The 25,049-nt window shown below is 43.3% G+C and overlaps 2 protein-coding genes across 5 annotated transcripts; one reads left to right on the plus strand and one right to left on the minus strand.

Moving 5' to 3' along the window:
- Window positions 1-226: 226 nt before the first annotated feature.
- mlana (melan-A) lies at window positions 227-11,967 on the plus strand. Of its 2 annotated transcripts, none has more exons than XM_042302098.1 (5): window positions 227-307; window positions 9,571-9,659; window positions 9,900-9,996; window positions 10,290-10,391; window positions 11,213-11,967. In XM_042302098.1, the coding sequence occupies exons 2-5, from the start codon at window positions 9,595-9,597 to the stop codon at window positions 11,279-11,281; spliced, it is 333 nt and encodes a 110-aa protein (XP_042158032.1). In that variant the 5' UTR covers window positions 227-307; window positions 9,571-9,594; the 3' UTR covers window positions 11,282-11,967. The 2 variants fall into 2 exon arrangements, with proteins under 2 accessions (XP_042158032.1, XP_024236738.1); XM_024380970.2 differs by lacking the exon at window positions 227-307 and adding an exon at window positions 8,971-9,119.
- A 52-nt stretch (window positions 11,968-12,019) lies between these two features.
- Window positions 12,020-24,130, minus strand: LOC112219600 (uncharacterized protein KIAA2026). Of its 3 annotated transcripts, none has more exons than XM_024380968.2 (8): window positions 22,217-24,130; window positions 20,808-21,008; window positions 17,775-19,363; window positions 17,542-17,597; window positions 17,294-17,392; window positions 16,902-17,017; window positions 16,621-16,799; window positions 12,020-16,382 (listed from the first exon to the last, which is right to left on the minus strand). In XM_024380968.2, exons 1-8 carry the CDS (start codon window positions 22,906-22,908, stop codon window positions 12,868-12,870), a joined length of 6,447 nt encoding a protein of 2,148 aa, XP_024236736.1. In that variant the 5' UTR covers window positions 22,909-24,130; the 3' UTR covers window positions 12,020-12,867. The 3 variants fall into 3 exon arrangements, with proteins under 3 accessions (XP_024236736.1, XP_024236737.1, XP_024236735.1); XM_024380969.2 differs by having other exon boundaries at window positions 17,303-17,392; window positions 17,542-17,600; window positions 22,217-24,129; XM_024380967.2 differs by having other exon boundaries at window positions 17,542-17,600; window positions 22,217-24,129.
- Between the last annotated feature and the right edge of the window lie 919 nt (window positions 24,131-25,049).

The following is a 25,049-nucleotide window of genomic DNA, read 5'->3' on the forward strand; positions in this document are numbered from 1 at the left end:
TACCAGATGCGGCTGTTCTGTCAGGCCGATAGTGTATAACCCGCCAGCTGTATGTTCTTAATGTTGTCATTCAGCCACGACTCGGTGAAACACAAGATATTACAGTTTTTAATGTCCCGTTGGTAGGATAAACATGCTTTCAGTTCATCCCATTTATTTGCCTGATACTCACATGGCACCCCGATCTCATTCCGCAAAATCTCTGTTTCCTTCTCCAGCGAATAACGGGGATCTGGGCCTGGTCGGGTGTCTGTATTATATCCCTCCCATCCGACTCATTCAAGAAGAACTCCTTGTCCAGTTTGAGGTGAGCAATCGCAGCTCTGATGTCCAGAAGCTCTTTTCAGTCATAAGAGACAGTAGCAGCAACATTATGTACAAAACAAGTTACGAACAACGCGAAAAAACAAACAAAATAGCAAGGATGGTTAAGAGCTGATAAGACAGCAGCCAGTGGAGCCAGCAACAGGCAGGAAGCATGTAGAGAGGGCCCAGGTGGGATTGGGCCAGGGTGTCCTCAGTCACAGCCCAAGAGCCTCAGGCTCTCTGGAAGAGGAGACAGAGACAAGACGAGGGCTAGTGAGAGCATGGCTAAGACCATAGTACAACACATGCACTGGGGGTAGAGAATCATCAATAGTGTTGCTCTGGACATTGGATAATCTGACTAACATACACACTTGTTTGACCTCACTCTGATACTGTAGTTTGTATAAACCACTTCTTGTTACCTGGTAAATAACCAGCAACCATGGATAACCACAAGCAGATGCGATGTTAGCATGTAACTATTGGTGGGGCAAAAAAACAGAAATGTGGCTTTGCTGGCATGCATGCCACTATAAAACACTAAACAATACATTAATTGCAATATAACGGGGAGAAACGGTGACAAACTGTTAGGGCCTACATTAAACTGTCCCAACAGCAGTCACAACACCTTACCACTGTTACACCTGGCTAGCAGCGGAGCCTTGTCTGGCAGCGAAACAGTTCATCCAGCCTCATTTACTGCCTTTAAAATAAACATAGCTGATATGGCTGACTTGCTTAAAAACAAATGTAGTTTCTACTGACAATTGAGATGTACAAACTATAGCATAAGGGGACGACAAGAGGATAAGAGGCAATCCGTCATTTTGATTAAGACATTAACGAGCGAGCGACGACTGACGTAGTCAATATAACTATTTGTTCAGCACTTTTGAAATGTACAGCAACATAATTCAGAACATGGGCCATTCTTACAGTATTCTCTCTGTATTCTAAGTCAGAACTGTAGGATAAATAAAGGGGGCATAGAAGCAGACAATGAAAGCTCTTACAATATTCAATGATTACATTTCTCCAAAACAGGTTATAGGCTTATAGGCTACATGTGCACCACCAAGTTAGAACAGCAGGCGAAATGAAGAGGTGAAAATAGATGCAAGGTGCAAGCCAAGCAGGTGCAAGCCAAGCGCCACCACTACTATCAGTAGCACTGTCAAAGCTGTACAAAAAATGTCTGCAAACAATCACACACTGGCTACTAACAGCTTAATATACAACAAACACTTAATATTACTTTCTTAGCTACAGTATACATATCTCCATGGCATATTACATAATTTATGCAGCAGCATACAAGACATTTTTGGACTCACCTTGCTCACTTAAACAGGAAGGTGGCACGGCGGTCCTTTGTGGGCAAATTTTGTCATCAAACTTTGTCATCAAAGTCTGGCATTCTCTGGATTTCTGGTGGGAATTCGGGGTTGGAAAACACAGCTACTCCACTGAATAACAGGCTAGGGATTGCTTTGCAATACTTGCAGTTAGCCACTGATTACTTCCAAACCATTCATGGTTGAATTAGCAATTTTTAACTTGTTGTGTAATGGGTATGTCCAGTGGTCGATGAGAACCCATTTTATCTATACATTCTCTTCATTATTTCTCTTCATGTGACAAGGATAAAAAAGGATTTGCCTTTAGATTGTAGACAATGATTCATGATGATGACTGTTAGCGAAGATTTTGAAAGTAAGATGCTGACGTAACCTGCCCTGAATGACATGTTCGCCACTGGCCAGGTCAGAATCCGGCGATATAAAAGATCATGTAAAAACAGCTAGCTGGAGCTCATCTGAGTGGTCGCTGTGAATGCCCTCACCCGCTGGTACTTAAAGCAAAAATCCACCCAAAACCACTCATTCCTTTAATTTACAGTGTTAAATAGCACTAATATGTGAGATTTTTTGTGAACAAATGTTTCATTTTGGTGTTATAATAACGGTCATCCTACTCAGAATTCCAAGTCGGGAAATCTGGCCTCTTTCTTGAGCTCCGACCTGAAGATCACTGACGTCATGATTTAACCTTGTTTTTTGTTCCAGAGTTCCCAGTTGTCTTGAAAGCACCATAAATCCAGAGAATGCCAGACTTTGATGACAAAGTTTGATAACTATAATGTATGAAGGTAAGACCAAGATGCAGACCACATCGAATAAACAATAGTTTAATGATCCAATAGGAGCAGGCAATAGACAGGTCAAGGCAGGCAGTGGTCAGTAAACCAGAGGAGAGGCAACAGTAAGGGTAAGCAGAGGTCAAAAATCCAGCGGAGGGCAAAGGTACCGGTCGGTAGGCAGGGTCAGGCAGAGTAGTCAGGCAGGCGGGCTCAGAGTCAGGACAGGCGGGCTCAGAGTCAGGACAGGCAAGGGTCAAAACCAGGAGGGTGAGGAAAGAGAGACTGGGGAAAAGCAGGAGCTGAGAAACAAAACACTGGTTGACTTGGCAAACTGGCAACAGACAAACAAAGAACACAGGTATCAATACACAGGGGACAATGGGGAAGATAGGTGACACCTGGAGGGGGGTGGAGACAATCACAAGTACAGGTGAAACAGATCAGGGTGTGACAACAACAAGACGGACCGCCGAGCCACTTTCCTGTTCAAGTGAGCACAGCACAACAAGGTGAGTCCAAAAATGTATTTTATGCTGCTGCATAAATTATGCAATATGCCAGGGAGATATGTATACTGTAGCTAATAAAGTAATACTAAGTGCATGGTGTGTAGTAAGCTGTTAGTAGGTCATGTGCCTCACCCTAATAATTTGGTCCCTTTCCCCCTCATAACTTAGCTTATTGTTCTGACTTGGTGGTGCACATGTAGCCTATAGCCTGTTTTAGATAAATGTTATCATTGAATATTGTAAGAGAATATTGTCTGCTTATACGCCCCCTTTATTTATCCTATGGTTCTGACTTGGTGTACAGGGGGAATACTGTAAGAACGGCACATATTCAGAAATGTGTTGCTGCACATTTCAAAAGTGCTGAACAAATTATATTGACTACGTCCGTCCTAACTCGCTCATTAATATCTTAATCTATATTATGGATTGCCTCTTATCCGCTCGTCGTCCCCTTATGCCATAGTTTGTACATTTTCAATTGTCAGTAGAAACCACATTTGTTGAAGTGAGTCAGCCATATCAACTATGTTTTTTAAAGGCAGTAAATGTGGCTGAATGAACTGTTTTGCTGCCAGACAAGGCTCCGCTGCTTGCCAGGTGTAACAGTGGTAAGGATTCACTACATGGTGCTGAAAAGAAAACTCTGCTGTTGGGACAGCTTTATGTAGACCCTAACAGTTTGTGGGTACCGTTTGTCACCATTATAGTGCAATTAATGTATTGTTTAGTGTTGTGTTGTGTAGTGACTTTGCTGGCATGCATGCCCCACCAAGATTTACATGCTAAAATCGCCACTGGACCTGGCTACAGTGAAGATGTTCCAGTACCCAAAAGAGGAGTCGTTTCTGCGCCCCAGGATGCAGACGAGTTATCCTGCATTCCTAAGCAGTATGGGTCTGCTTTCACTACCCACACACACACACACACACACACACACACACACACACACACACACACACACACACACACACACACACACACACACACACACACACACACACACACACACACACACACACACACACACACACACACACACACACACACACATACAAAGCCGTCAAGTCCCAGGAGAAGATGAGCTGCCCTACACAACTCTCTCATCGCACAGTAGACCATCCCTACTGCAGGCCTCCTAATAGGTTAAAATTGGCTCATAACACCTTATAAAAGCCAAACTACTTATTTTGCAAATTAATGCCTAGCTATAATCAATTCAAATGTATTGGTCACACAACCAGAATACAGAATGTACATGTTGCAGTGTAATTCTTTTTTGTTCTTCAACATAGAAATGCTACCAAAAATAATTTACTGAAATTTGTTACACTGACGGAGTCACCCACGATTCGCCAAACAATATTTTGAAAGAGGAAGTAAAGTACTTTAAGCAGATGTTTTTGTTTGTCTCCTCTATCTCCACTAACCGAAGCTAATTGTATGGATTTTTTTCTACTAATGATGTCAAATGAACAGCTGTACAGAATGACTCACGTGAAGGCCAAATTACAGAGGAGGAACTTCTTGATGCAAACTAAAGCTTTTAAGTTCGGGAAAACTCCAAGGCTGGATGTCATACCAGTGGAGCTATACCAAACCTTTTTTATATATACTCAGAGGACCGTTATTAACATGTTTTAACCACTCCTATATAAATGGTCGACTATCAGACACTCAACAAGAAGATCTGACTTCATTATTACTGAAACAGGATCCAAGTGCTAAATATAAAGATCCAGTCTATTACACTTCAGTGTTGTGAAGCAAAATGCTTAGCGCATAGAATTAAAAAGTTATTGTTTGAGTTTATTTTATTTTTACAGGGACAATGCACATTAATCAACGTTTCAGTAAAAGTGCCGGTTTTTAGCCAGCCGGCTAATTTTCAACCGCAGTCCCTGGGCAGGTTATTAAAAACAATTACAATATAGACAATTATTGATCAGTGAGCACACGCAGAGCAACATAGGACAAGCAAGACAGCATACAGACAGAGCAACATAGAACAAAAAGCAGCAAGATATTATTCATCCTAATCATACAGTTTTTTTTTACATGGACAATACATTGGAGATAATATAAGACTGGAAACAATAGAACACTATGAAAAATCTGGGAAACCAGGCCTGGTATTCATAGCTGACTTTGAAAAGGCTTTTGATAAAGTATGACTGGGATATAAATGCCTGGAATATTGACATTTTTTAGAATCTCTTATAACATGGGTTAAAGTTATAGTAACCCTAGATGTAACATAGTAAACAATGGCTGCTTCTCAAAGTTTTAAACTGTCAAGAGGAGTAAAACAAGGTTGTCCACTATCGGCAAATCTATTTATTATTGACATTGAAATGTTAGCTGTTAAAATCCAACAATACTATCAATGGATTAGAAATCCGTGGCTTAAAAACAAAGGTGTCTTTGTACACTGATGACTCATGTTTTCTTTTAAATCCACAATCTGTATCCCTCCACAGCCTCATTGAGGATCTAGATACTTTTTCTAACCTCTCTGGATTGAAACCAAATGATGTGTGTGTTTAACCTTTATTTAACTAGGCAAGTCAGTTGAAAACATTTTTCATTACAATGATGGCCTACCCTTTTTTATTCCACCTTTATTTAACCAGGTAGGCAAGTTGAGAACAAGTTCTCATTTACAATTGCGACCTGGCCAAGATAAAGCAAAGCAGTTCGACACATACAACAACACAGAGTTACACATGGAGTAAAACAAACATACAGTCAATAATACAGTAGAAAAATAAGCCTATACACAATGTGAGCAAATGAGGTGAGATAAGGGAGGTAAAGGCAAATACAATATAGCAAGTAAAACAATGGAAAGGTAGATTTGCAGTGGAAGAATGTGCAAAGTAGAGAGAAATGGGGTGCAAAGGAGCAAAATAAATAAATACAGTAGGGGGAGAGGTAGTTGTTTGGCCTAAATTAAAGATGTGCTATGTACAGGTGCAGTAATCTGTGAGCTGCTCTGACAGCTGGTGCTTAAAGTTAGTGCGGGAGATATGAGTCTCCAGCTTCAGTGATTTTTGTAGTTAGTTCCAGTCATTGGCAGCAGAGAACTGGAAGGAAAGGCGGCCAAAGTATGAATTGGCTTTGGGGGTGACCAGTGAAATATACCTGCTAGAGCGCGTGCTACGGGTGGGTGCTGCTATGGTGACCAGTGAGCTGAGATAAGGGGGGGCTTTACCTAGCAAAGACATAGATGACCTGGAGCCAGTGGGTTTGGCGATGGCCAACGAGAGTATACAGGTTGCAGTGGTGGGTAGTATATGGGGATTTGGTGACAAAACAGATGTGATAGACTGCATCCAATTTTCTGAGTAGAGTGTTGGAGGCTATTTTGTAAATGACATCGCCAAAGTCAAGGATCGGTAGGATAGTCAGTTTTACGAGGGTATGTTTGGCAGCATGAGTGAAGGATTCTTTGTTGCGAAATAGGAAGCCGATTATAGATTTAATTTTGGATTGGAAATGCTTAATGTGAGTCTGGAAGGAGAGTTTACAGTCTAACCAGACACCATATTCTAAGTCAGAAACGTCCAGAGTAGTGATGCTGCACGGGCGGGCAGGTGTGGGCAGCGATCAGTTGAAGAGCATGCACTTAGTTTTACTTGCATTTAAGAGCAGTTGGAGGCCACGGAAGTAGAGTTGTATGGCATTGAAGCTCGTCTGGAGGTTAGTTAACACAGTCCAAAGAAGGGCCAGATGTATACAGAACGGTGTCATCTGTGTAGCGGTGGATCAGAGAATCACCGGCAGCAAGAGCGACATCATTGATGTATACAGTGAAATGTCGGCCCGAGAATTGAACCCTGTGGCACCCCCATAGAGACTGCCAGAGGTCCGGACAACAGGCCCTCCACTGAACTCTGTCTGAGAAGTAGTTGGTGAACCAGGCGAGACAGTCATTTGAGAAACCAAGGCTGTTAAGTCTGCCGATAAGAATGTGGTGATTGCCAGAGTCGAAAGCCTTGGCCAGGTCGATGAATACAGCTGCCCAGTACCTTAACAATCAGCATTAAGTACTAGCAGGTGAGAGCATTCACAGCCAACAGTTCATACAAGCTCCAGCTAGCCGTTTTTACAAAACTGTATGAAACGCAATCATTTTGACATATCCTATTCTGTAATGGTTACTCTATGGCAAACAATTATTATTGGCTTGAAATGTTTCAACATTTCTGCTTCATGTCTGTTTTTTCCAACAACAACAAAAATGTGGTTTATGACTCAAGTAGTTACCTTATTTGGTATGTGTTTGTAAACTCAACAAAAAAGAAATGTCCCTTTTTCAGGACCCTGTCTTTCAAAGATAATTCGGAAAAATCCAAATAACTTCACAGATCTTCATTGTAAAGGGTTTAAACACTGTTACCAATGCTTGTTCAATGAACCATAAACAATTAATAAACATGCACCTGTGGAACGGTCGTTAAGACACTAACAGCTTACAGACGGTAGGCAATTAAGGTCACAGATATGAAAACTTAGGACACTATAGAGGCCTTTCTACTGACTCTGAAAAACACCAAGGGGTGATGGTCGGATTTGAGTTTATCGTCGAAGGAATGAGCGTTACACTAAGGCCTGTACTCTGGAGCGGGATCGATTTGGAGGTGGAGGGTCCGTCATGGTCTGGGCCGGTATGTCACAGCATCATGGGACTGAGCTTGTTGTCATTGCAGGCAATCTCAACGCTGTGCGTTACAGGGAAGACATCCTCCTCCCTCATGTGGTACCCTTCCTACAGGCTCATCCTGACATGACCCTGCAGCATGACAGTGCCACCAGCCATACTGCTCATTCTGTTGCTCATTCTGTGCTTGATTTCCTGCAAGACAGGAATGTCAGTGTTCTGCCATGGCCAGCAAAGAGCCCGGATCTCAATCCCATTGAATACTTCTGGGACCTGTTGGATTGGAGGGTGAGGGCTAGGGCCGTTCCCCCCAGAAATGTCAGGGAACTTGCAGGTGCCTTGGTGGAAGAGTGGGGTAACATCTCACAGCAAGAACAGGAAAATCTGGTGCAGTCCATGAGGAGGAGATGCACTGCAGTACTTAATGCAGCTGCTGACTGTTAATGCAGCTACTGACTGTTACCTTTGATTTTGACCCCCCCCCCCAACCACATTATTCCATCTCTGTTAGTCTGTGGAACTTGTACAGTTTATGTCTCAGCTGTTGAATCTTATGTTCATACAAATATTTACACATGTTAAGTTTGCTGAAAATAAACGCCGTTGACAGTGACAGGACGTTTCTTTTTTTGCTGAGTTTATGTTCTGTTGCAGTGCTCATTGCAGTGGTTTACTTTATTTGACTATTATCAGTCAGTGTGAACTGACTGAGGCAGAAAGTAATCATATTGTGCACCCTACAGACCATTCCTTGGTACTGCAAGATAATCTGAAAGTAGGCCTACTATAATGCCAAAGCAGGCAACAAATGAAAAGGATATTAGCCCTACACTATCAAGAGCATCCTACTACATTACCACTACAATACAATAAAACACGTGATCTTATTCACAGGAATTCTAATAGGTTAGGTTAGAATTACAAAGCAATATTTTGGTATTATTTTAGTGATTCATTTTTTGGTCATAATTTCTGGTGACATGTACAGGGAAAGGTTCAAGATATCAATAGTGTGCAATAAAGGTAGGCTACATAAAGTTATTTTTATGAACTGAAATGAAATAAATGTACTCAAATGATATTGTGAATTATATTAAATATTTTAATCCTTGATGTGTTACTTATATATAAAACTAGGAATAAGTGTTTATGAAGTTTCCCTTATTAATGTGAATAATGAAGCGTGCTGAGCCTGAGCGCCATGTCAGACAGAAAGAGTCAGCAGATAAAGTTTCCATAATCGAGTCCATAATATAAATTGTGTTCTGGCTCCAGGACTGGAGGGTTTTCACGCCCATTAGTCCAGTTCAATGGCTTTAAGTATGAGCGGTAGAACTCGTGACGGTCATGAGCATTCCTTTCCTCCCCTCACAGTTCTAACCTTTTCTCAAGTCAGAGATTTAAGCAAAGAAAAGTGAGACTGAGAGCTTTCGGGAAAGCGCTGAGAAGCAATTTAGAAGGACCGGACCCTTCACAATCTAATTATCTACTTTAGGTAACTTTTTCTACATAAACACAGACCATTGATGGACAGGTCCATTCAGTTTTCTTTTGAACTAAGAAAAAAATATTTTAAATTATTAAATTTTCAAAATTATCAATTTATTTCAATATTGATAGAAGCTTAGGCTATACAATGATGATCAAGATTCAGATTTTCTGTTAGTTATGGTACAGGCTACATTATGATGCTGCAATGAAATAACATTATTCATAGCCCTACAGAAAATATTATAGGATATAAAATGTAAATATCTTCTGATATGTTGATGTTGCTTTGGAATTTAGCCTAAATTCAATTTGTAGCTATGTATTTTTGCGGCAAAATGTTCAATATACTTGACCAGTGGATTAGCCTATATAGTTTAACCTGTTATTGATGTTGAAATAAACCTGTAATAACGGTTTCCTACCGTTTATAATGGTAATTGCATCATGTTCCTCAGGTGTAAAAGTCTGGATGGAAAGAGATGCCTCGCGGTGACTTCAACGTTTATTTTGCAAGCAGAGGAGGACAGCATGTCAGGGCCGAAGAGTTCGTGGATTTTATTGAATCTAACTAAAAGAAAAAAACATGAATTTAATTGATGTTTTCTGATATTATTTGTAGCATTAAACTGGTAGTTAGAACTGTGTAGAATATAGGCCTTACAGACATTCAGAAAACGTCATTCGATTTGTTATGCCATCTTATATCTTAAAATGTATCCATTGGTGAAGAAAGTATTATTAATTTATTCATAATAATAATTACATTTTGTTTGGTGCACCACAGGGCAGCTGGCATAGCTCTGTTGGTTGTAATTCTTGCAGCCCTTCTCATCGTCGGATGCTGGTATTTCAAGAGGAGAAGGGGGTACAAAATGATCAGGGTAAGAATTGTCCAAGCTGCACTTGCCTTGCATGACAAAGGGTGCATATCTCTATGGTATAAAATGGCTTCATCTTCTCCCCCTCTCTCCTTCACTTCATATGAAATGATCTGAAGAGAATAGGCCTAAAACAGGTGAAAGCAATAGGGATATACATTATATGGATCTTTCACCTGTCCAGTTCATTCACAGATCTAAAGGAGATGGAATAGTGGCAATAGGTAATCGGTTGCTGTCCAACAGGGTTTATTCCTCCTGTTCCCCTTACTAATGTTGCTGTTTTCTCCCCACAGAGCCCAAGATCAGGGTCCCCGCCAGGATTCAGTGGAGGACAGTTCAGCCAGCGAAGAGCTGCAGCAGAAAACAAGATGGGCCTCAGTGAGCTCCGACCTGTGGTAAGAGACTCGGACTGGATGTACTGGGCTTGTCAATGGTCAGAACTTACTTCTTTAAAAAAAATTGTATTTGATGTTTTATTGAATGGAGTTGTCCTCTATTGCTGCGTTTACACAGGCAGGCCAATTCAGATATTTTTTCCACTAATTGGGAAAAAGATCAGAATTGGGCTTCCTGTGTAAACACAGCTGCAGGTTTAAATCTGTGTACAAAGACAGAAGTGAAGAGAGAGTTTCTGTTTGTGCGTAGTGGTGGGACCAGGATTCGATCACATGCTGCAGACATGGGCAGTCATGCGCTGGAAGGCAATAGTGTGACCAACCCATGGTCATGATCATAGCATACTGCATTCATTCGACTATACACCAACACAACCATGAAGGAAGGGCCTATAGTTCCAATCTCCATGACTTTTCCTGGAATTAAAGGGTTCTTTGTGGAATAAGGGGCACATGAGCTGCCTGGTGCAATATGACTACTGGTGGTGCAGTCAGAGATTATGTCAGACGTCAGGAGGGGATTACGATCTGGAATTCATAGGGCCCCAAGGGGTGCATAATTGTACTTGGAAAGGGCATATTTCGACATAAGGGCTTTTCACAAGACTGAGCCGAACCAAGCTGTACTGAGCTGACCTATGCATCCGTCATCATTGCAGCAATCATTACGAAAAGGACGATGTGAAAAGAAAATATCCAAGCCAGCAGTTTGGTTCGTGTCGGTACAATACTGTGAAAAGGGAAATAGTATTTCAATTATCAGAGGGTTTTATCCTGGTTGTTTCCTAAATTATGTGTGTATTTGTATTGATGTGTTTCAGCTTCCCAATGCACCTCCTGCCTATGAGAAGATCTCATCAGGACCCCTACCTCCTCCCTACTCGCCCTAATAACAAGTCCTCTGTGGGATAACCAAAAAGATGAAACTTCATGTGTTATGTCATTAAACACATGATCAAACTTGTGAAGAACAAATATTTTGCACTCTATTCACTATCACAAGTTTATAGAAGTATTCTTCAATATTTTTTTTGGGGGGGGACGACACACTGTAGTTTCATGTTAATGTTCTGACCTTTTAGCTCCACAAGCTTTTATTTCTGAATGCTGCTCAAAGAACAAGACGTTCTATCAATCCCTGTATGTCTAACATAACAATGTTGTACTTTGTAAGTTGTTTGTTCATTTCAGTGATAACCTAGCTCCCGCCGAGTCCCCAACAAACCGGATGTTCCAGTTTTCAGGAAGCAACTTCCGCTTTTGGAGGTTTACAAGGCGACGCTCCATCTGAACTCCTCCTCCACATTTACTGGATTGGTTGAACAGAATAGAACCTCCCCGGACTATTTTTTTCCTTCTCGTCAAGACCAGTATGTAGGGGACCTAGTATCAGGTGTTTATTTTATGCCTGCTACGTTACATTAGTGACAACCAAATGTGTAGCAGCAATTGAGAATTCTTCTGAAGTTAATGACAACAGCTTACCGGCTTGATTGTTTGCTTATATCTTTCAAAATGTACTTATGAGGATTTGGAAAGTATACATTTCAATAAAGAACTTAAAAAATGAAAAACACAGTTGAGTTTACCAAGTGCCTAATTCACATGAACACCACAAAACTCTTATGGAGGACAGTCGCACCATTTATTTCCATGCAGAAATGTCCACAGTTATCCAATGACAATGTAACCGCTAAATATTTTGAGAAATCTATGATAGGAAAAATAAATAAATATAACTTCCAAAATGTTTTATATGGGCTTCGACAAATCATTTAGAAGTTGCACTTCAATCATGTTAAATGCTATTTTGTCCCAAATAGTTGCTGGAAATGGAAGAGAACCAATGTAATTACATTTGGACACTGACCTGCCTCTTTGAGTAGGCAACACACATCTGAAGAACATACTACAATAGGTCTGAGGGAAAGTCCTAAGAGTCTGGTAGACAGAATAAAACAAGTGCTGTTCCAATCTAAGGAATTCAAATGGATATCATTTCAGAATTATATTCAATGTCAATGAAAAGTATTACCATCACATTCAAATCCATTTGCTCTACCCTGCAATCCTAGCAATTTACAACATATGTATTACTGGCCTTGAAAAGGTTTTTAAAAAACTAAAAATGTCCAAATTCACATTTAAACTTTGTGAGAAGGCAACCCCAAAATGCTGTTAGCTTAAAGAAATAGAAAACCATCACAAATACATTTCCACCTATATTTCTTGAGCAAACTGAGGCAACTATAAAGTTTATCTAGCATTGCTTAAAACACACTCAGATATGCAAAGTAAAAATGCAGCTCAACCAGGCAGTTTCTCAACCAAACCCCCCCCCCCCACCTTCTACCAAAAACATTCTAGAATGTTCTAAAGCAGTCCAGAACACAAAGTTATCTGGAATATGTGTCTGCTTCATCACATGACACTGGTACTGGCTTTCAATCTCTGTCTTTCATTTGATAGGTCCACTTCACTCAGCCTGTGTAGGCATTAAGAGGTTGGCAGTATTTGCGCTAGGCAACGGCACTCTCCCAGTGGAGTTAGGAGTAACAACCAACGCAGCCAAAGACTTGTTAGCCATCTCTGGCAGGCCTGTGATGGTGGTAGGGCCTCTAGCCAAATTTAAAACAGCACCATCAGGACTCACTAGTTGCTTGGTGGTGGGGCTGGTTGTTTGCACTGCTGATGCAGGCGCCTGTAAAGACTGCAAAGGGGGCTTGCCCAGGCCCAGTATTTGCTGCTGCTGAGGATTGGATAAAACAGTGGGCATGCGGATAGTCTCTGCCGACATTACCGTCCTGATAGGTTGTGCTGGTGTCATGATTATAGTGCAGTTGGATGGAGAGACAGTTGCCACAGGAGACGCCTGTTTGCTACTGAAAGCACTCCCGATGGATGGTATGGTTGCCACAGGTAGAGTCTGCATCCTGGAGACAGTGCTCCCTATTGGGGGAACAACTACCGCCGGCAGCACCTGTGTCCTGGACCTGGAGACCACTCCCATAGGTTGCATGAATGACATTAGCTGCTGTGCTTTGAGTGGTGTGTTGACACCAAGTGCTGTGTGCAAAGGGAGCTGTTTTGATGGGCTCTGTGCAACTCCTGCCATTTGAGCTGCGCTGGGACTGCCTGGCAGGGAAGAGAGTGAGAAGCCGCCCATCCCTTCAGGTTGAGTTAAATGTGGAGCTGCAACCACATGAGTGTGTATGGTGGCCGGAGCATGGAGCCAGTGTGAAACTTGTGGAGAACTGTTGGTGGTGGTGCTGGTGGGCGATAGTGAGGCTTGAACAGCCACCATCTGGCGAGGGACAGTGAAAGAGACAGGGATAGAGGGTCCAACTTTCACAGTGGATGGTGCTGCCAGGGTTGGGGATCTAAGTGCTGCTTGTTGAGGCTGGTGTGTCCCGGGTGACCTGGCCATTCTGGGGCTTTGTGCAGGTAGGGCTAGCCCAGGTAACATTGGTCCTTGTGGTACACCGGTGGCTGGGATCGCTCCCCTGGGACTAGGAGCTGCCACAGGCACGGCAGGGCTGGAGATTATGAGGACATGCTGGCCAGGCCCAAGGCCTTGAGGAGGAACAACAAAACGGGTGTTGTTGAGGAGAATCTGCGTGCCGCCTGCAAGAGTAGCAGTGGTGTTGATGACAATCTTTTGTTGCAAAGTGGTAATGGTGCTGGAGACAGGATTGGTATTACCAGCTGGCTGTACTGGAGAGGACTGCTGAGTGGATATAGGGGCAGGTGGAGACTGTGGAGTGCTTAGCATCTGAGCAGGTGTGGCGACACCGACAGAGTTCTGAGACTGAGAAACCTGCGCCGGTGATGTGAGGAGGGATGTTTTGACAGGGCTTAGCGGTGTAGTGACTGACACTGGTGTGTTGCTGGAGATCAAACCTCTGATTATAGAAGACCCTGGCTGCCCAGCTACCTTGATTCGATTGGGGATCACAGAGGATGAAGGGATGCCGTGTAGTTGAGATCCAGTCAGCAGTGTGGAGGACGGCATTTGTGCAGTGCTAGTGACAATATGAGACGATGGGGGTGCAAGAAGGCCCGACTTTGAGGCGGATACAAATGTTTTTTTTAAAGTAGATTGTGCGAGTGCACTAACTGGCCTGCAAAGGTTTGCCTGCTGTGGTAGCCTTATCTGACAACCTGGAAGCAGATTGATGCTCTGGACCTTATTCAAAGCTCTGAAGTTAGCACTGCCAATAGCTTGACCGAGGTTGAGTCCGATCTTCATTGCTTCAGTGGGTATCGACATGGTCGGGGATTGTGTGGTGGGTCCAGACACTGATGATGCCGGTTTTGGATTACCTGTAGATGGTGATTGGCTGATAAACATGAAACTTTGACCTGGAAGAGCAGAGGGAGCCGTGGTGGAAGTGACTTTGGTTGCAGGCGCAGACGTGATGTTTGAGGAGGGAGAGACCAGGATGAACTTTGTGAATGGGGGGGACCTACCCTTTTCATCTGGACCTACCCTTTTCAGAACAGGTTTGTTGACACACTGGACCAGAGACGTCTGAGTGGCACCTGCTGGTTTACCAGGTACAGTGACAATGCTTTTAAGTAGCTGTGCGTTAACAGCAAGTGTAGATGAAACAGTGCAGCCCTGGTTTACAGCAACGTTAACATCAGAACTCGCGGTCTGACTTGTGGCCATTGGAATGACAGCAGTGATCGGAGACTGGCGTGTAGTTGTTGAACTTGTGACAGTTGAAGACCGTAACAGTGAAGGTCCTGATCGCGACTGGGCTACAGGTGTGCTGGTGACCACAGGGACTGTAGTGGCAGCAGGTGGAAACGTCTTGGACACGAGGAAGGCTTTGAACTGTGGAGAGATGGTGATGACAGGGCTGGCAGGTATCGAACCAGGTCTACTCTGGTCAGATGACTGCACCTTGACAACGCCAGTGTTGCCCCCCCTAGTGGTGACTAGAATGGACTGCGAGTCCCTGATGCACACAGTCTTCAGCTCTTGTTTACGGTCCGGAGGTTTGCTTGGATCAGTAGATGCCGCACTGATGGGGTTGAATCTATTTGGTATAACATTTTGGGTAGTGCTACTTGCTTTGCAACCAGGGAGTTGGACAACCTTGTAACCTGGAGTTAGAGATGTCTGCAACCTAGGAGAGATGGTAGTTGAGGGTGTTAGGATCCGGTTGTCATGACGTTGAGGCATGGTGAACCCAGAGCTTTGTGACAGTGGAGTGGAATCTTTGAAGGCTGGGACCTGGAGAGTCCTTAGTTGCTGGGGCAGACTTTTATCCTCTGACTTTTGAATGAGCATGTTCGATGGCAGGATGACCACTCGTTGCATTATCTTATTCCCTGTTTTCTGGTCCAGGATTGGCTGTACTTCGATTTTCACAGGGCTCCCATCTTTCCTGACCAGACCCATGCCCTCAGGCATCTTGTATACAACCTGTATGGGGCTCTTTGGTATGGGCGTGGTATGGACCGTCTGTGAGTGTTTAGATGTTGGTGTTGTTGGTCGTGGTAGGTATCGAGAGCTTTGTGGTAAAGAAGGTTGAAGTTTGGTAGCTTGCATGGAAGAAGCACAGTCCTTGCTTTGTGCCTGACCAACATGGCGGATAACACCTGTACCAGGCTGATGATGAATTAAGGTCACTTTATTCCCTACACTCTTAGCCAGCAGGGTATGTAGTTGAACAGGCTTGTAGGCCCTTTGGAAACCAGCCATAGGTGTTACAACAACTTGGCTTGTCTCTCCAGCCCGCTGTGCTACTGGATTTGTTTCCCTGGGTCGGTTTTCCATTTCTGATCCTTCAGGAGAAGTTGTCAACTCGTTACTGCCAATCCTGCCTCTCTTAATGGGACTTGGGTCCTCGTCTATACCGCTGTGCAGGCGCTTCAAGCCCCGAGTGGAAGGTCTATGCTCATTCAAGGTCAACATCTCTTGTCTGGTTACCACGGTGAAGCTGCCTCTCAATGCCTCTGCTCTAAGCTGCACCGAGTCCTCTGCAAAAAACAACAACAACAAAAAAGTACAACGTATTAATTCTAAAATGCCCTGACAATTTTTATTATGTGGTTTCAATGCATATTTAACATTTAACTAGATAAATGATTAAGAACACATTCTCTATTACAATAACGACCTAACCAAGAGGGTGCAGGTTAAACACACTACCTCCTTAGTATATGCTGCTCCTGTGATTTATTATTCAGTTGTAGCAACAAATAAAGCACAATTTACCTCCTGTCCACAGAATTCTCTGAACTGTCTGGTCCTGCTGTTGCAGTTCCTCCTCTTCAGTCAGTCTAGTGTCGTCACCTGTGCTTCTGTCCACATCCTCTGCCACCCACTCCTCTCTGACAAAGTTGTCACAGTCGGGGTGCTTTTTGAAGTCATCATAATCCTTTTTTAAACGTAGCCTGTGGGGACAGATGACATAACAGGCATCGGGGAGACAGTTATGTGTTTTTGCCGGACACAGCTTTTAGGTTAATATAACTGCCTTCAGGCAAGTGCCTTACCTGTTCCTATGGAAAGCCTTGACCAGTTTGGGTTCCCATGGGGAGAGCTCGTTGAGCAGCCTTATGAGAGTGATGTGCAGGTCTTTCACGGCTTCTCTCCTGAAATACCACCTTTCCTGTAAAACCATTAAAACACATGACGTCAAGACTAAACAAACCCAATGCTTGAAAGCATTAACCACTGTAGTTCGTATTCCCCCTCTTATTCTCGATGCCGTATACTCCCATAGTAGACAAGCTATAGAAATGTGTTCCCTCCATCATTCTTTTTTTTGTTGACATTGTATCGATGTAATCCACCCATACCGTGTGTAAAAGTTGTTTCCGTATATAATGCTTTTTTGTCACGGTATAGTCAAACCAAAATACAATTTAAAAAAAAGATTTATTACTTCACTAACAGATCTCTTTTTGGTGCTCTCCAGCTCATCCAGCTCATCCTCTGTCCTGCTGATGAGTTCCCTCAGCTCCTCTAGACTGGTGCACACCAACTGGATTAAGAGCGTAGAGAGGCAGATGGGGAAGAGAAGGAGAAAGACAAATCAGCATGCATGGATTCAAATAGCATATTCATTCCTATTCCGTATTTTGCATTAAAACAATACAACAACAAAAACTTGTGAAAAACTGTGGGGCTTACCCTAAATCCGTGTTCAACTGGGAGTTGAGGTTTCTTCTTTGAAGACAGCTTTTTTCCTGCTGAGAAAGAATATTATTTTACTGAGTAATTAAGACATCAATCAGCCAAAGCATTTGAATTCATTTTAAACAAACAGTCTCTTGACGTGTTTTACATCATTTGGCCAAACAACTGCAAAAGCTTGATGTAGGAAGACAGGAGTAATGTGCAAAGCAGAAAGTTCTTTTACCCACCCATTTTGCGTTTTTTTCTCTTGTCCTTTTTCTTGATGTTGGTAGCAGCTCTCTGGAGGGTGGATTTAGCTGCCTTGGCCTTGCAGAGTCGGGTCCTGTCTGGTCTGCGCTGTCCACCTGCTGCACGTACCTCCCTCTTTTTTTCCCTTTTCTTTTTCTTGGCCCGAATCCTGTCCATGTTATCCTCTGTCAAGTTCATCTTGCGGGTGTGGCCAGCCCCAGAAGCTGAGGTTGTTGATGCCTTGTTCTTGGCACAACGGCAGCGATGATTGTCCTCTGACTTTGCCCCCATTCTGGAGACACATCTTGGACATGGCCTCAGCCCCTCAGTGAGTTTGTCCCCGTCGACTTTTACATCAGTCTGTCTCATTGGTACAGCCACACTAGGCCTACCTGCTATCTCACCAGGGAGAGCAGGGAACTTGCCCGTATAGCTGTGTTCCCCCACACTGAGACGCGTCTCACATGACTCTGAGGATGACCCAGAGGATGAGTCCGACCCCTCTTCCTGTTTCACCTGGAGTCTATCAGGCCTATATTCCACTTCCTGTGGCTTTTTCTTCACACACCCTCTGCCCACAAAGTCCTTGATATGTGAGGAGGGAGTAGAAGAGCCAGTGTGTCTGTTCTGTTTAGGCTTATAGTCCTCCTTATCACCATCCTCTACAGAAACAGAAGAGTCCTCATCCTCCTCCATTCCCCACGTGTGAAACTGCCCACCCCTGCTTGTGCCCCCATTCTCCCCTTTAATCCTACCACCACTCATTCTGTCAGAACCAGGTTTCTCCTCATAGTCCTCCGTCTCCATGGAAACCAGATGCTCAGAGTCCTTCTGCTCGTCCGAGTCCTCTGATATTCCCTCATCAGGCTCCACCCGCCTGACCCAGACAGCTGGAAAGGGGAAGTCCGGGGGCATGCTGGCACTCTGGCAGTAGATACGCAGGTCCGCCCCGCAGAAATGTGGGAAGTGGATATAGGCGTTCTCATTCCCGTCATAGCCCAGGATGGACTCGCGGCACTCGTGGATGGGCTGGCCCAGCACAGCGTCCTGCACATCCTTCTGGGTCTCATACACATTGTCACACAGGCCTTTGAGCAGCCACACACGCTGAATGAAGGGTAGGAGATGGAAGGGGTTCTCCTCCAGGGGACTAACCTCCCCGGTCGTCCTGAAGAACTGATGGGAGAGGCCGAGCTGCTCAGCCATCCAGCCCTGATCCTCCGCTGTACCCATAGCATAGTACCAGCCCTGCACCCTCTGACGCAGCTCGGACTCCCAGCGGCGGTATGTGAGGGCTGGGCGGCGGTGGAGCATCCCTCTCCTCTGGGGCTGGCAGAGAAGTGAACTCATGATCTTGGAGAGGAAGACGCTGCAGCGAGGCATGAGAAGACACCGCTCCAGCTCAAAGAACACTATCTCTGGGAGGTTGAGAGCTGCCTGGGCCAGGCAGAGGAAGTGGCCGATGGCAGGGAGTTCCCACAAGGTTTTCACGGGATTCTGGGCCACCTGGGAGAGAAGACTGCGCTCCCACTCCTCTACTTCCTTGGCTGAGTTTTCCTCTGACTCCTTCTTCTCCAGCTCCCGCTGCCTAAAATCAGAAATGAAGGATGAGTTGATGAAGCAGATATGGGTCATTCCATTTGATTTCAATCACTTTCTGACTGCACCACTTTTGATTTGAACAAAACATTCTATACAATAGTTTGACAACCCTGTTCGTAATCTTTTAAATGATATCAAACTCAACCTTGTATTTTTTCCAGTGAAGACAGATGTTTCATAGTAGGATATGCAAAATGGGCCAACTTTGAGCACCTGTATCTCCTAAATGTTTTGGCATTCAGGTCCAAAAAGCTACTTTTTATTTATTTTTAATTTTACCCCCTTTTTCTCCCCAATTTCGTGGTATCCAATTGTTTAGTAGCTACTATCTTGTCTCTTCGCTACAACTCCCGTACGGGCTCGGGAGAGACGAAGGTTGAAAGTCATGCGTCCTCCGATACACAACCCAACCAAGCCGCATTGCTTCTTAACACAGCACGCATCCAACCCGGAAGCCAGCCACACCAATGTGTCGGAGGAAACACTGTGCACCTGGCAACCTTGGCTAGCGCGCACTGCGCCCGGCCCGCCACAGGAGTCGCTGGTGCGCGATGAGACAAGGATATCCCTACCAGCCAAACCCTCCCTAACCCAGACAACGCTAGGCCAATTGTGCGTTGCCCCACGGACCTCCCGGTCGCGGCCGGTTACGACAGAGCCTGGGCGCGATAAAAAGCTACTTTCTGACCACTTCTACCATTTAAGTTGACATTTGATAGTGGGTGGACCGACAGCCATCTTTGTGGTAGTAATTGGACTTTAAAATGTTAATTCAATTAAAATGTCAATTATGTACCAGCTAAATTGCAGTGGTCTGAAGGGATATGCCCATTATATTTCTATGGTTGAAATGACACCCACCCTGCATTCACCAGTATGCAGTCTCAAAATAGGGTCTAAATTACAACATGTGAAAATTAAAGTTCACTTTTCAAGAAATGATCAAATAATCTGGCATCCGTGTTTGTAAGCTTTTAAATGACACCGAACTCAACCGTTTATATTTCCCAGTGATGAAGACATGGATGTCTCAATGGTAGGATATGCCAAATGGATCCACTTTGAGCACCTCAATCTCCTAAATGTTTTGGCATTCAGGTCCAAAAATGTACTTTCCGAACACTTCTACCATGGGCTAATATGTATGGAAGGAGTGTGGTCAAAGTTTTTGAAATCAAATGGAACTACTAAAAACTGAGTCTAACAATCACAGCCACATCTTTGATATAGTCATACACGGAATTAGAATGAAATATTATAAAACTTGTTTTTGTAATCCTGTATGTATAGTGTCATTGGATTAAGTAGTCTATGGAATTTGTTTGTTTTTATTTTGACTGTGGAGGGAATCGGGACATAGAAAACCCAACATCTGCCTGGCCAGGCCTTAGCCTCGGGCACTGGAGCATTACATTTCATCCATATCTAACCTCTTCTCTTCCTTGGCTTTCTGCTGCTCCTCCAGCCTGAGTGCCTGGATCATGATGGACTCATTTCCCCCCACTGTTATAGTTGCCAGGCTGCGAGGCACGGACCTCCGTCTGGTTGAGGTGCCCACAGGCCCCCTCTCATCCTCTGTCCCGAAACGACCCTTGGAGGTCACTGCCAGAGTGGTCTTCTCTCGCAGCGTCCTGGTTGGGCAGGTTGATACAAACAGAGCATCATAGGATTAGGGTCTCAGTAGTTTCATGGGTCATGGATCAAACAAACACTACTGATGTCAAAGGTTAAATTATGTAATAAAATAAGTGTTGTTTTTTTGTTACTACTATAGCAGCAAATCAATATCATTGAATGTGTGTTAAGTGTGAATGAATGTAGCCTATATACAATATGTAGGCTTTGTAATGAATGTACACCATTTTCCAAAAGTTTGGGGTCACTTTCAAATGTCCTTATTTTTTAAAGAAAAGCACATTTTTTGTCCATTAAAATAACATCAAATTGATCAGAAATGCAGTGTAGACATTGTTAATGTTGTCAATGACTATTCTAGCTGGAAACTTTTTATGGAATATCTACAGTTGAAGTCAGAAGTTTACATATACCTTAACCAAATACATTTAAACTCAATTATTCACAATTCCTGACGTTTAATCCTAGAAAAGATTCCCTGATTTAGGTCAGTTAGGATCACCACTTTATTTTAAGAATGTGAAATGTCAAGAATAATAGTAGAGGGAATGATTTACTTCAGCTTTGACTTATTTCATCACATTCCCAGTGGGAATGAGCCTGTAATCAAACGCACAAATGCTGATGCTCCAGATACTCAACTAGTCTAAAGAAGGCCAGTTTTATTGATTATTTAATCAGAACAAAAGTTTTCAGCTGTGCTAACATAATTGATAAAGAGTTTTCTAATGATCAATTAGCCTTTTAAAACGATAAACTTTGATTAGCTAACACAACGTGCCATTGGAACACAGGAGTGGTTGCTGATAATGGGCCTCTGTACGCTTATGTAGATTTTCCATAAGAAATCTACAGTTTCCAGCTACAATAGCATAGCCTAGTGGTTAGAGTGTTGGACTAGTAACCGAAATGTTGCAAGTTCAAACCCCCGAGCTGACAAGGTACAAATCTGTCGTTCTGCCCCTGAACAGGGCAGTTAACCCACTGTTCCCAGGCCATTGAAAATAAGAATTTGTTCTTAACTGACTTGCCTAGTTAAATAAAGGTAGAATAAAAATTAACAATGTCTACACTGTATTTCTGATCAATTTGATGTTATTTTAATGGACAAAAAAAGTGTTTCTTAAACAAAAACAAGGGCATTTCTAAGTGACCCCAAACTTTTGAACAGTAGTGTATGTATGCAAGGCTTGCACTTTCTTACCTTGACAGCAGTGTCAACTTCTGCTCAAGCATAATTTCCAATTTCTGTGCCTGTTTAGAAATCCAGTGGTCGACCCCATGGTGCCTGTAGCAGTTCTCTAACATCAGCCTGAAGTCTGCCACAAACTCTGTGATGGTTTCATACTCCCGGCTAACAAACTTCTCCTCCATCCTTCTGAAACACATGGACTGCTTAAGTTGACCCTCGGCCCCGTCAGTGTGGTCCTTGAAGCCGATGGGGTGCAAGAATGGAGTCGTAATGCCTTTGTGCTTTTCCAGGAGAAACCCGTGAAATATCCTATAGGCCTGCTGTAACTCATAGCTAAGGTCTCCTTCAACTCCAACTGTGGTAGGTATGTAGACCTCAGGTAATGACAGGTCGTTTGAGATTTCAGGCACCCCATGTCTTAGTGCAAAATTATTGGTAGAACTATCGTGGGAAAGAACATTTACATTCTCCAGGGAGGTTCCGTTGCTGAGTCCTTCAGTGACTAGCCTGCTGCATTGAGTGCTGTGCCACTTTGAGTCTGATGATGATACAAGGTGAACTTTCTGCTGCTGAGATCCTGAACACAGTTCACTCCGACAGTCTTGGTTGAGAGAAAAAAAATGACTGTGGTGGCTGTCCCTTTTGTCTGACATGTCGTTTTGTGGGACCTTGGATGGGTTGCAGATTTCAGTTTGCACTTTCATGTTGCTGGCAGCCCTGTATTTCAATAGGGCGTAGCTAGCTAACCAACTGACTAAAACTGTCCCACTTTTATTGGGTAACCTTGCTAGCTAGCTGACCGCAGCAGTAGCATAACATTAGTACGCTTTGTTGCCATCTTTGAAAAGCAGCTCGCACAATTGGTAGTGGATATTATCTCCTGACAATTACATTCGGGTCACATACATAACTTGGCGAGCTAGTCGTTCCTTGTTTGACTCTTAAAAACATTCACCGGCAAGTGCAATAGAGTTGACAATACAGTATCAGTGGTAACTAACTTCAAGACAGCTAGCGACCAGTTGGATACTGTAGCTAGCCAACATGCCTTGGCTAGTGCTAGCTAGCTACTAGTTGGTTAACGGGACATTCTGAGAAATGTTCTGTTAGCGTTAATTTGATAACTAAATGAACGAATAATGTTAGTTATGTGGGGTTTATTTAATTAACCGATCCACCGCAAACGATTAACAGTAGCCAAGTTCACTGGCTAACCGGTAAGGCTGACAGCAAGCAAGTAGTTAACATAATAGCTAAACAAAGTGAAGTGTATTTCAACATTTGCTAACGTTAGCTAGCTATTGGTCTTCCTTTTCTTAGTTTGGTACGTTATGATGGGACCGATGGTCTACAGAATGGAGAAATATATCTTAACTTACAAGGCCATTACAGTAGCTACCCCAACAATCTGCGACTTCAGTTCGCCTCCAATACAAGCTACTACAGCAGTAGCCAAATGGTTAGCTAGCCGTCGTTGGCTGTCTCCTCTATCCGAGCTCATTGTTTCCAATCAAAGGCCTGCGTCTGTACTGTCCGCAGCAGCGTTAGTAGGGAAAATACTGTGATTTACAGGAAAGTTAGGCAACACAGCAATGAATCCTTGCTATGATGAGCCAACGAAACAAGCTTAGTAAGAAAGATAAGAGCGATTCGGCAAGATAAAGCTTGCTATGTAGCTAGCCCACGTTAGTGGGTTAGCTAACGATTCATGTAAATGAACTTGAATATTTCTCAAACAAACTTAAACTAGCTAATGACAAAGTAGCTTCATAATTGTAGCGATTTTGCTATCTCAGTCAACTAAACGGTCTCCAAAGTTAAGTAGCTAGCGGTTCGGTTACACTAGAGTCGAGAGGCTATGCTATCAAAATATTCCCCGAACGTTGTTTCTTCGCAACCTCCTCAGTGCGGTGCACCCTGACGTAGTCGCGTGTCACATTTTATTTGGGTTAAAAATATTTGTTATTTTATTTGGGTTTCATAACGTAGATATTACTTTTATTTGCATGGGGCCTTATAAAGCCGATGTTAATCGAGTTGTTCAGAACGACAGATTGCTACCTTATCAGCTCGGGGATTCGAACCAGCAATCTTCCGGTTACTGGCCCAACGCTCTAACCACTCGGCTACCTGCCTCCCCTTGACTGGAGAGTAATATGGTAGATAATGCTCACTACACTTCTCACCTATTCTGTTAAAATTGGTTTCTGAGTTTGTTTTTTTAAATCAACAGAGGAAAAGCATGTCAGTTTTTCCATGTGCAATTCACGTGAGGCTGATAGCAAAATTTACCAATAATTTAGAAGGTTCAGTGGGGTCAGTCAAGCTTCATCAGTTCATAGCGGTTGACATATGCACCCTGGAGCCTCATTTAACAAAAGTGTGTGTGCACAAAAAAATACAGACTTTGCGTGCGCCAGTTTTCCTGCAAAGCTTGGTATTTATCAAATCAAACCAAAGCTTTATTTATACAGCACATTTCAGACATGGAATGGAACGCAATGTGCTTTACAGGGAAAAAAAACTATGAAAATAAAAGATTAAATATTTACTACACAAGCAAACATAAGATTAAAAAGAACTGAACAACTAAAAAACTATCTAAGGAAAAGCAAAAAAATATGTGTTTTGAGATCTCTTAAATATGTCCACAGTTTCAACCACACTCAGGTTCTCTGGCAGGCTATTCCAGAGGCTGGGGGAATACTAACTAAAGGCTGCCTCTCCATGCCTCTTGGTCCTAGGCTTTTGGATAGTTAAAAGGCCAGTACCAGGGGACCTGAGGGACCTACCCTACTGGGTACATAACTTAAAAGCATGTCTGACATGTGTGGATGATGAAACC

Source organism: Oncorhynchus tshawytscha, linkage group LG20, assembly GCF_018296145.1.
Source record: "Oncorhynchus tshawytscha isolate Ot180627B linkage group LG20, Otsh_v2.0, whole genome shotgun sequence".
Taxonomy (NCBI): domain Eukaryota; kingdom Metazoa; phylum Chordata; class Actinopteri; order Salmoniformes; family Salmonidae; genus Oncorhynchus; species Oncorhynchus tshawytscha.

Coding starts and splice junctions, on each gene's coding strand:
- mlana (XM_042302098.1), top strand. CDS start 9,595: ATGCCTCGCGGTGACTTCAACGTTTATTTTGCAAGCAGAGGAGGACAG. Junction 9,660..9,899: donor CAGCATGTCAGGGCCGAAGA/GTTCGTGGATTT, acceptor GGTGCACCACAG/GGCAGCTGGCATAGCTCTGT. Junction 9,997..10,289: donor GGGGGTACAAAATGATCAGG/GTAAGAATTGTC, acceptor TTCTCCCCACAG/AGCCCAAGATCAGGGTCCCC.
- LOC112219600 (XM_024380967.2), bottom strand. CDS start 22,908: ATGAAAGTGCAAACTGAAATCTGCAACCCATCCAAGGTCCCACAAAAC. Junction 16,800..16,901: donor AAGGCTTTCCATAGGAACAG/GTAAGGCACTTG, acceptor CTGTCCCCACAG/GCTACGTTTAAAAAAGGATT. Junction 16,383..16,620: donor GAGAATTCTGTGGACAGGAG/GTAAATTGTGCT, acceptor TGTTTTTTGCAG/AGGACTCGGTGCAGCTTAGA.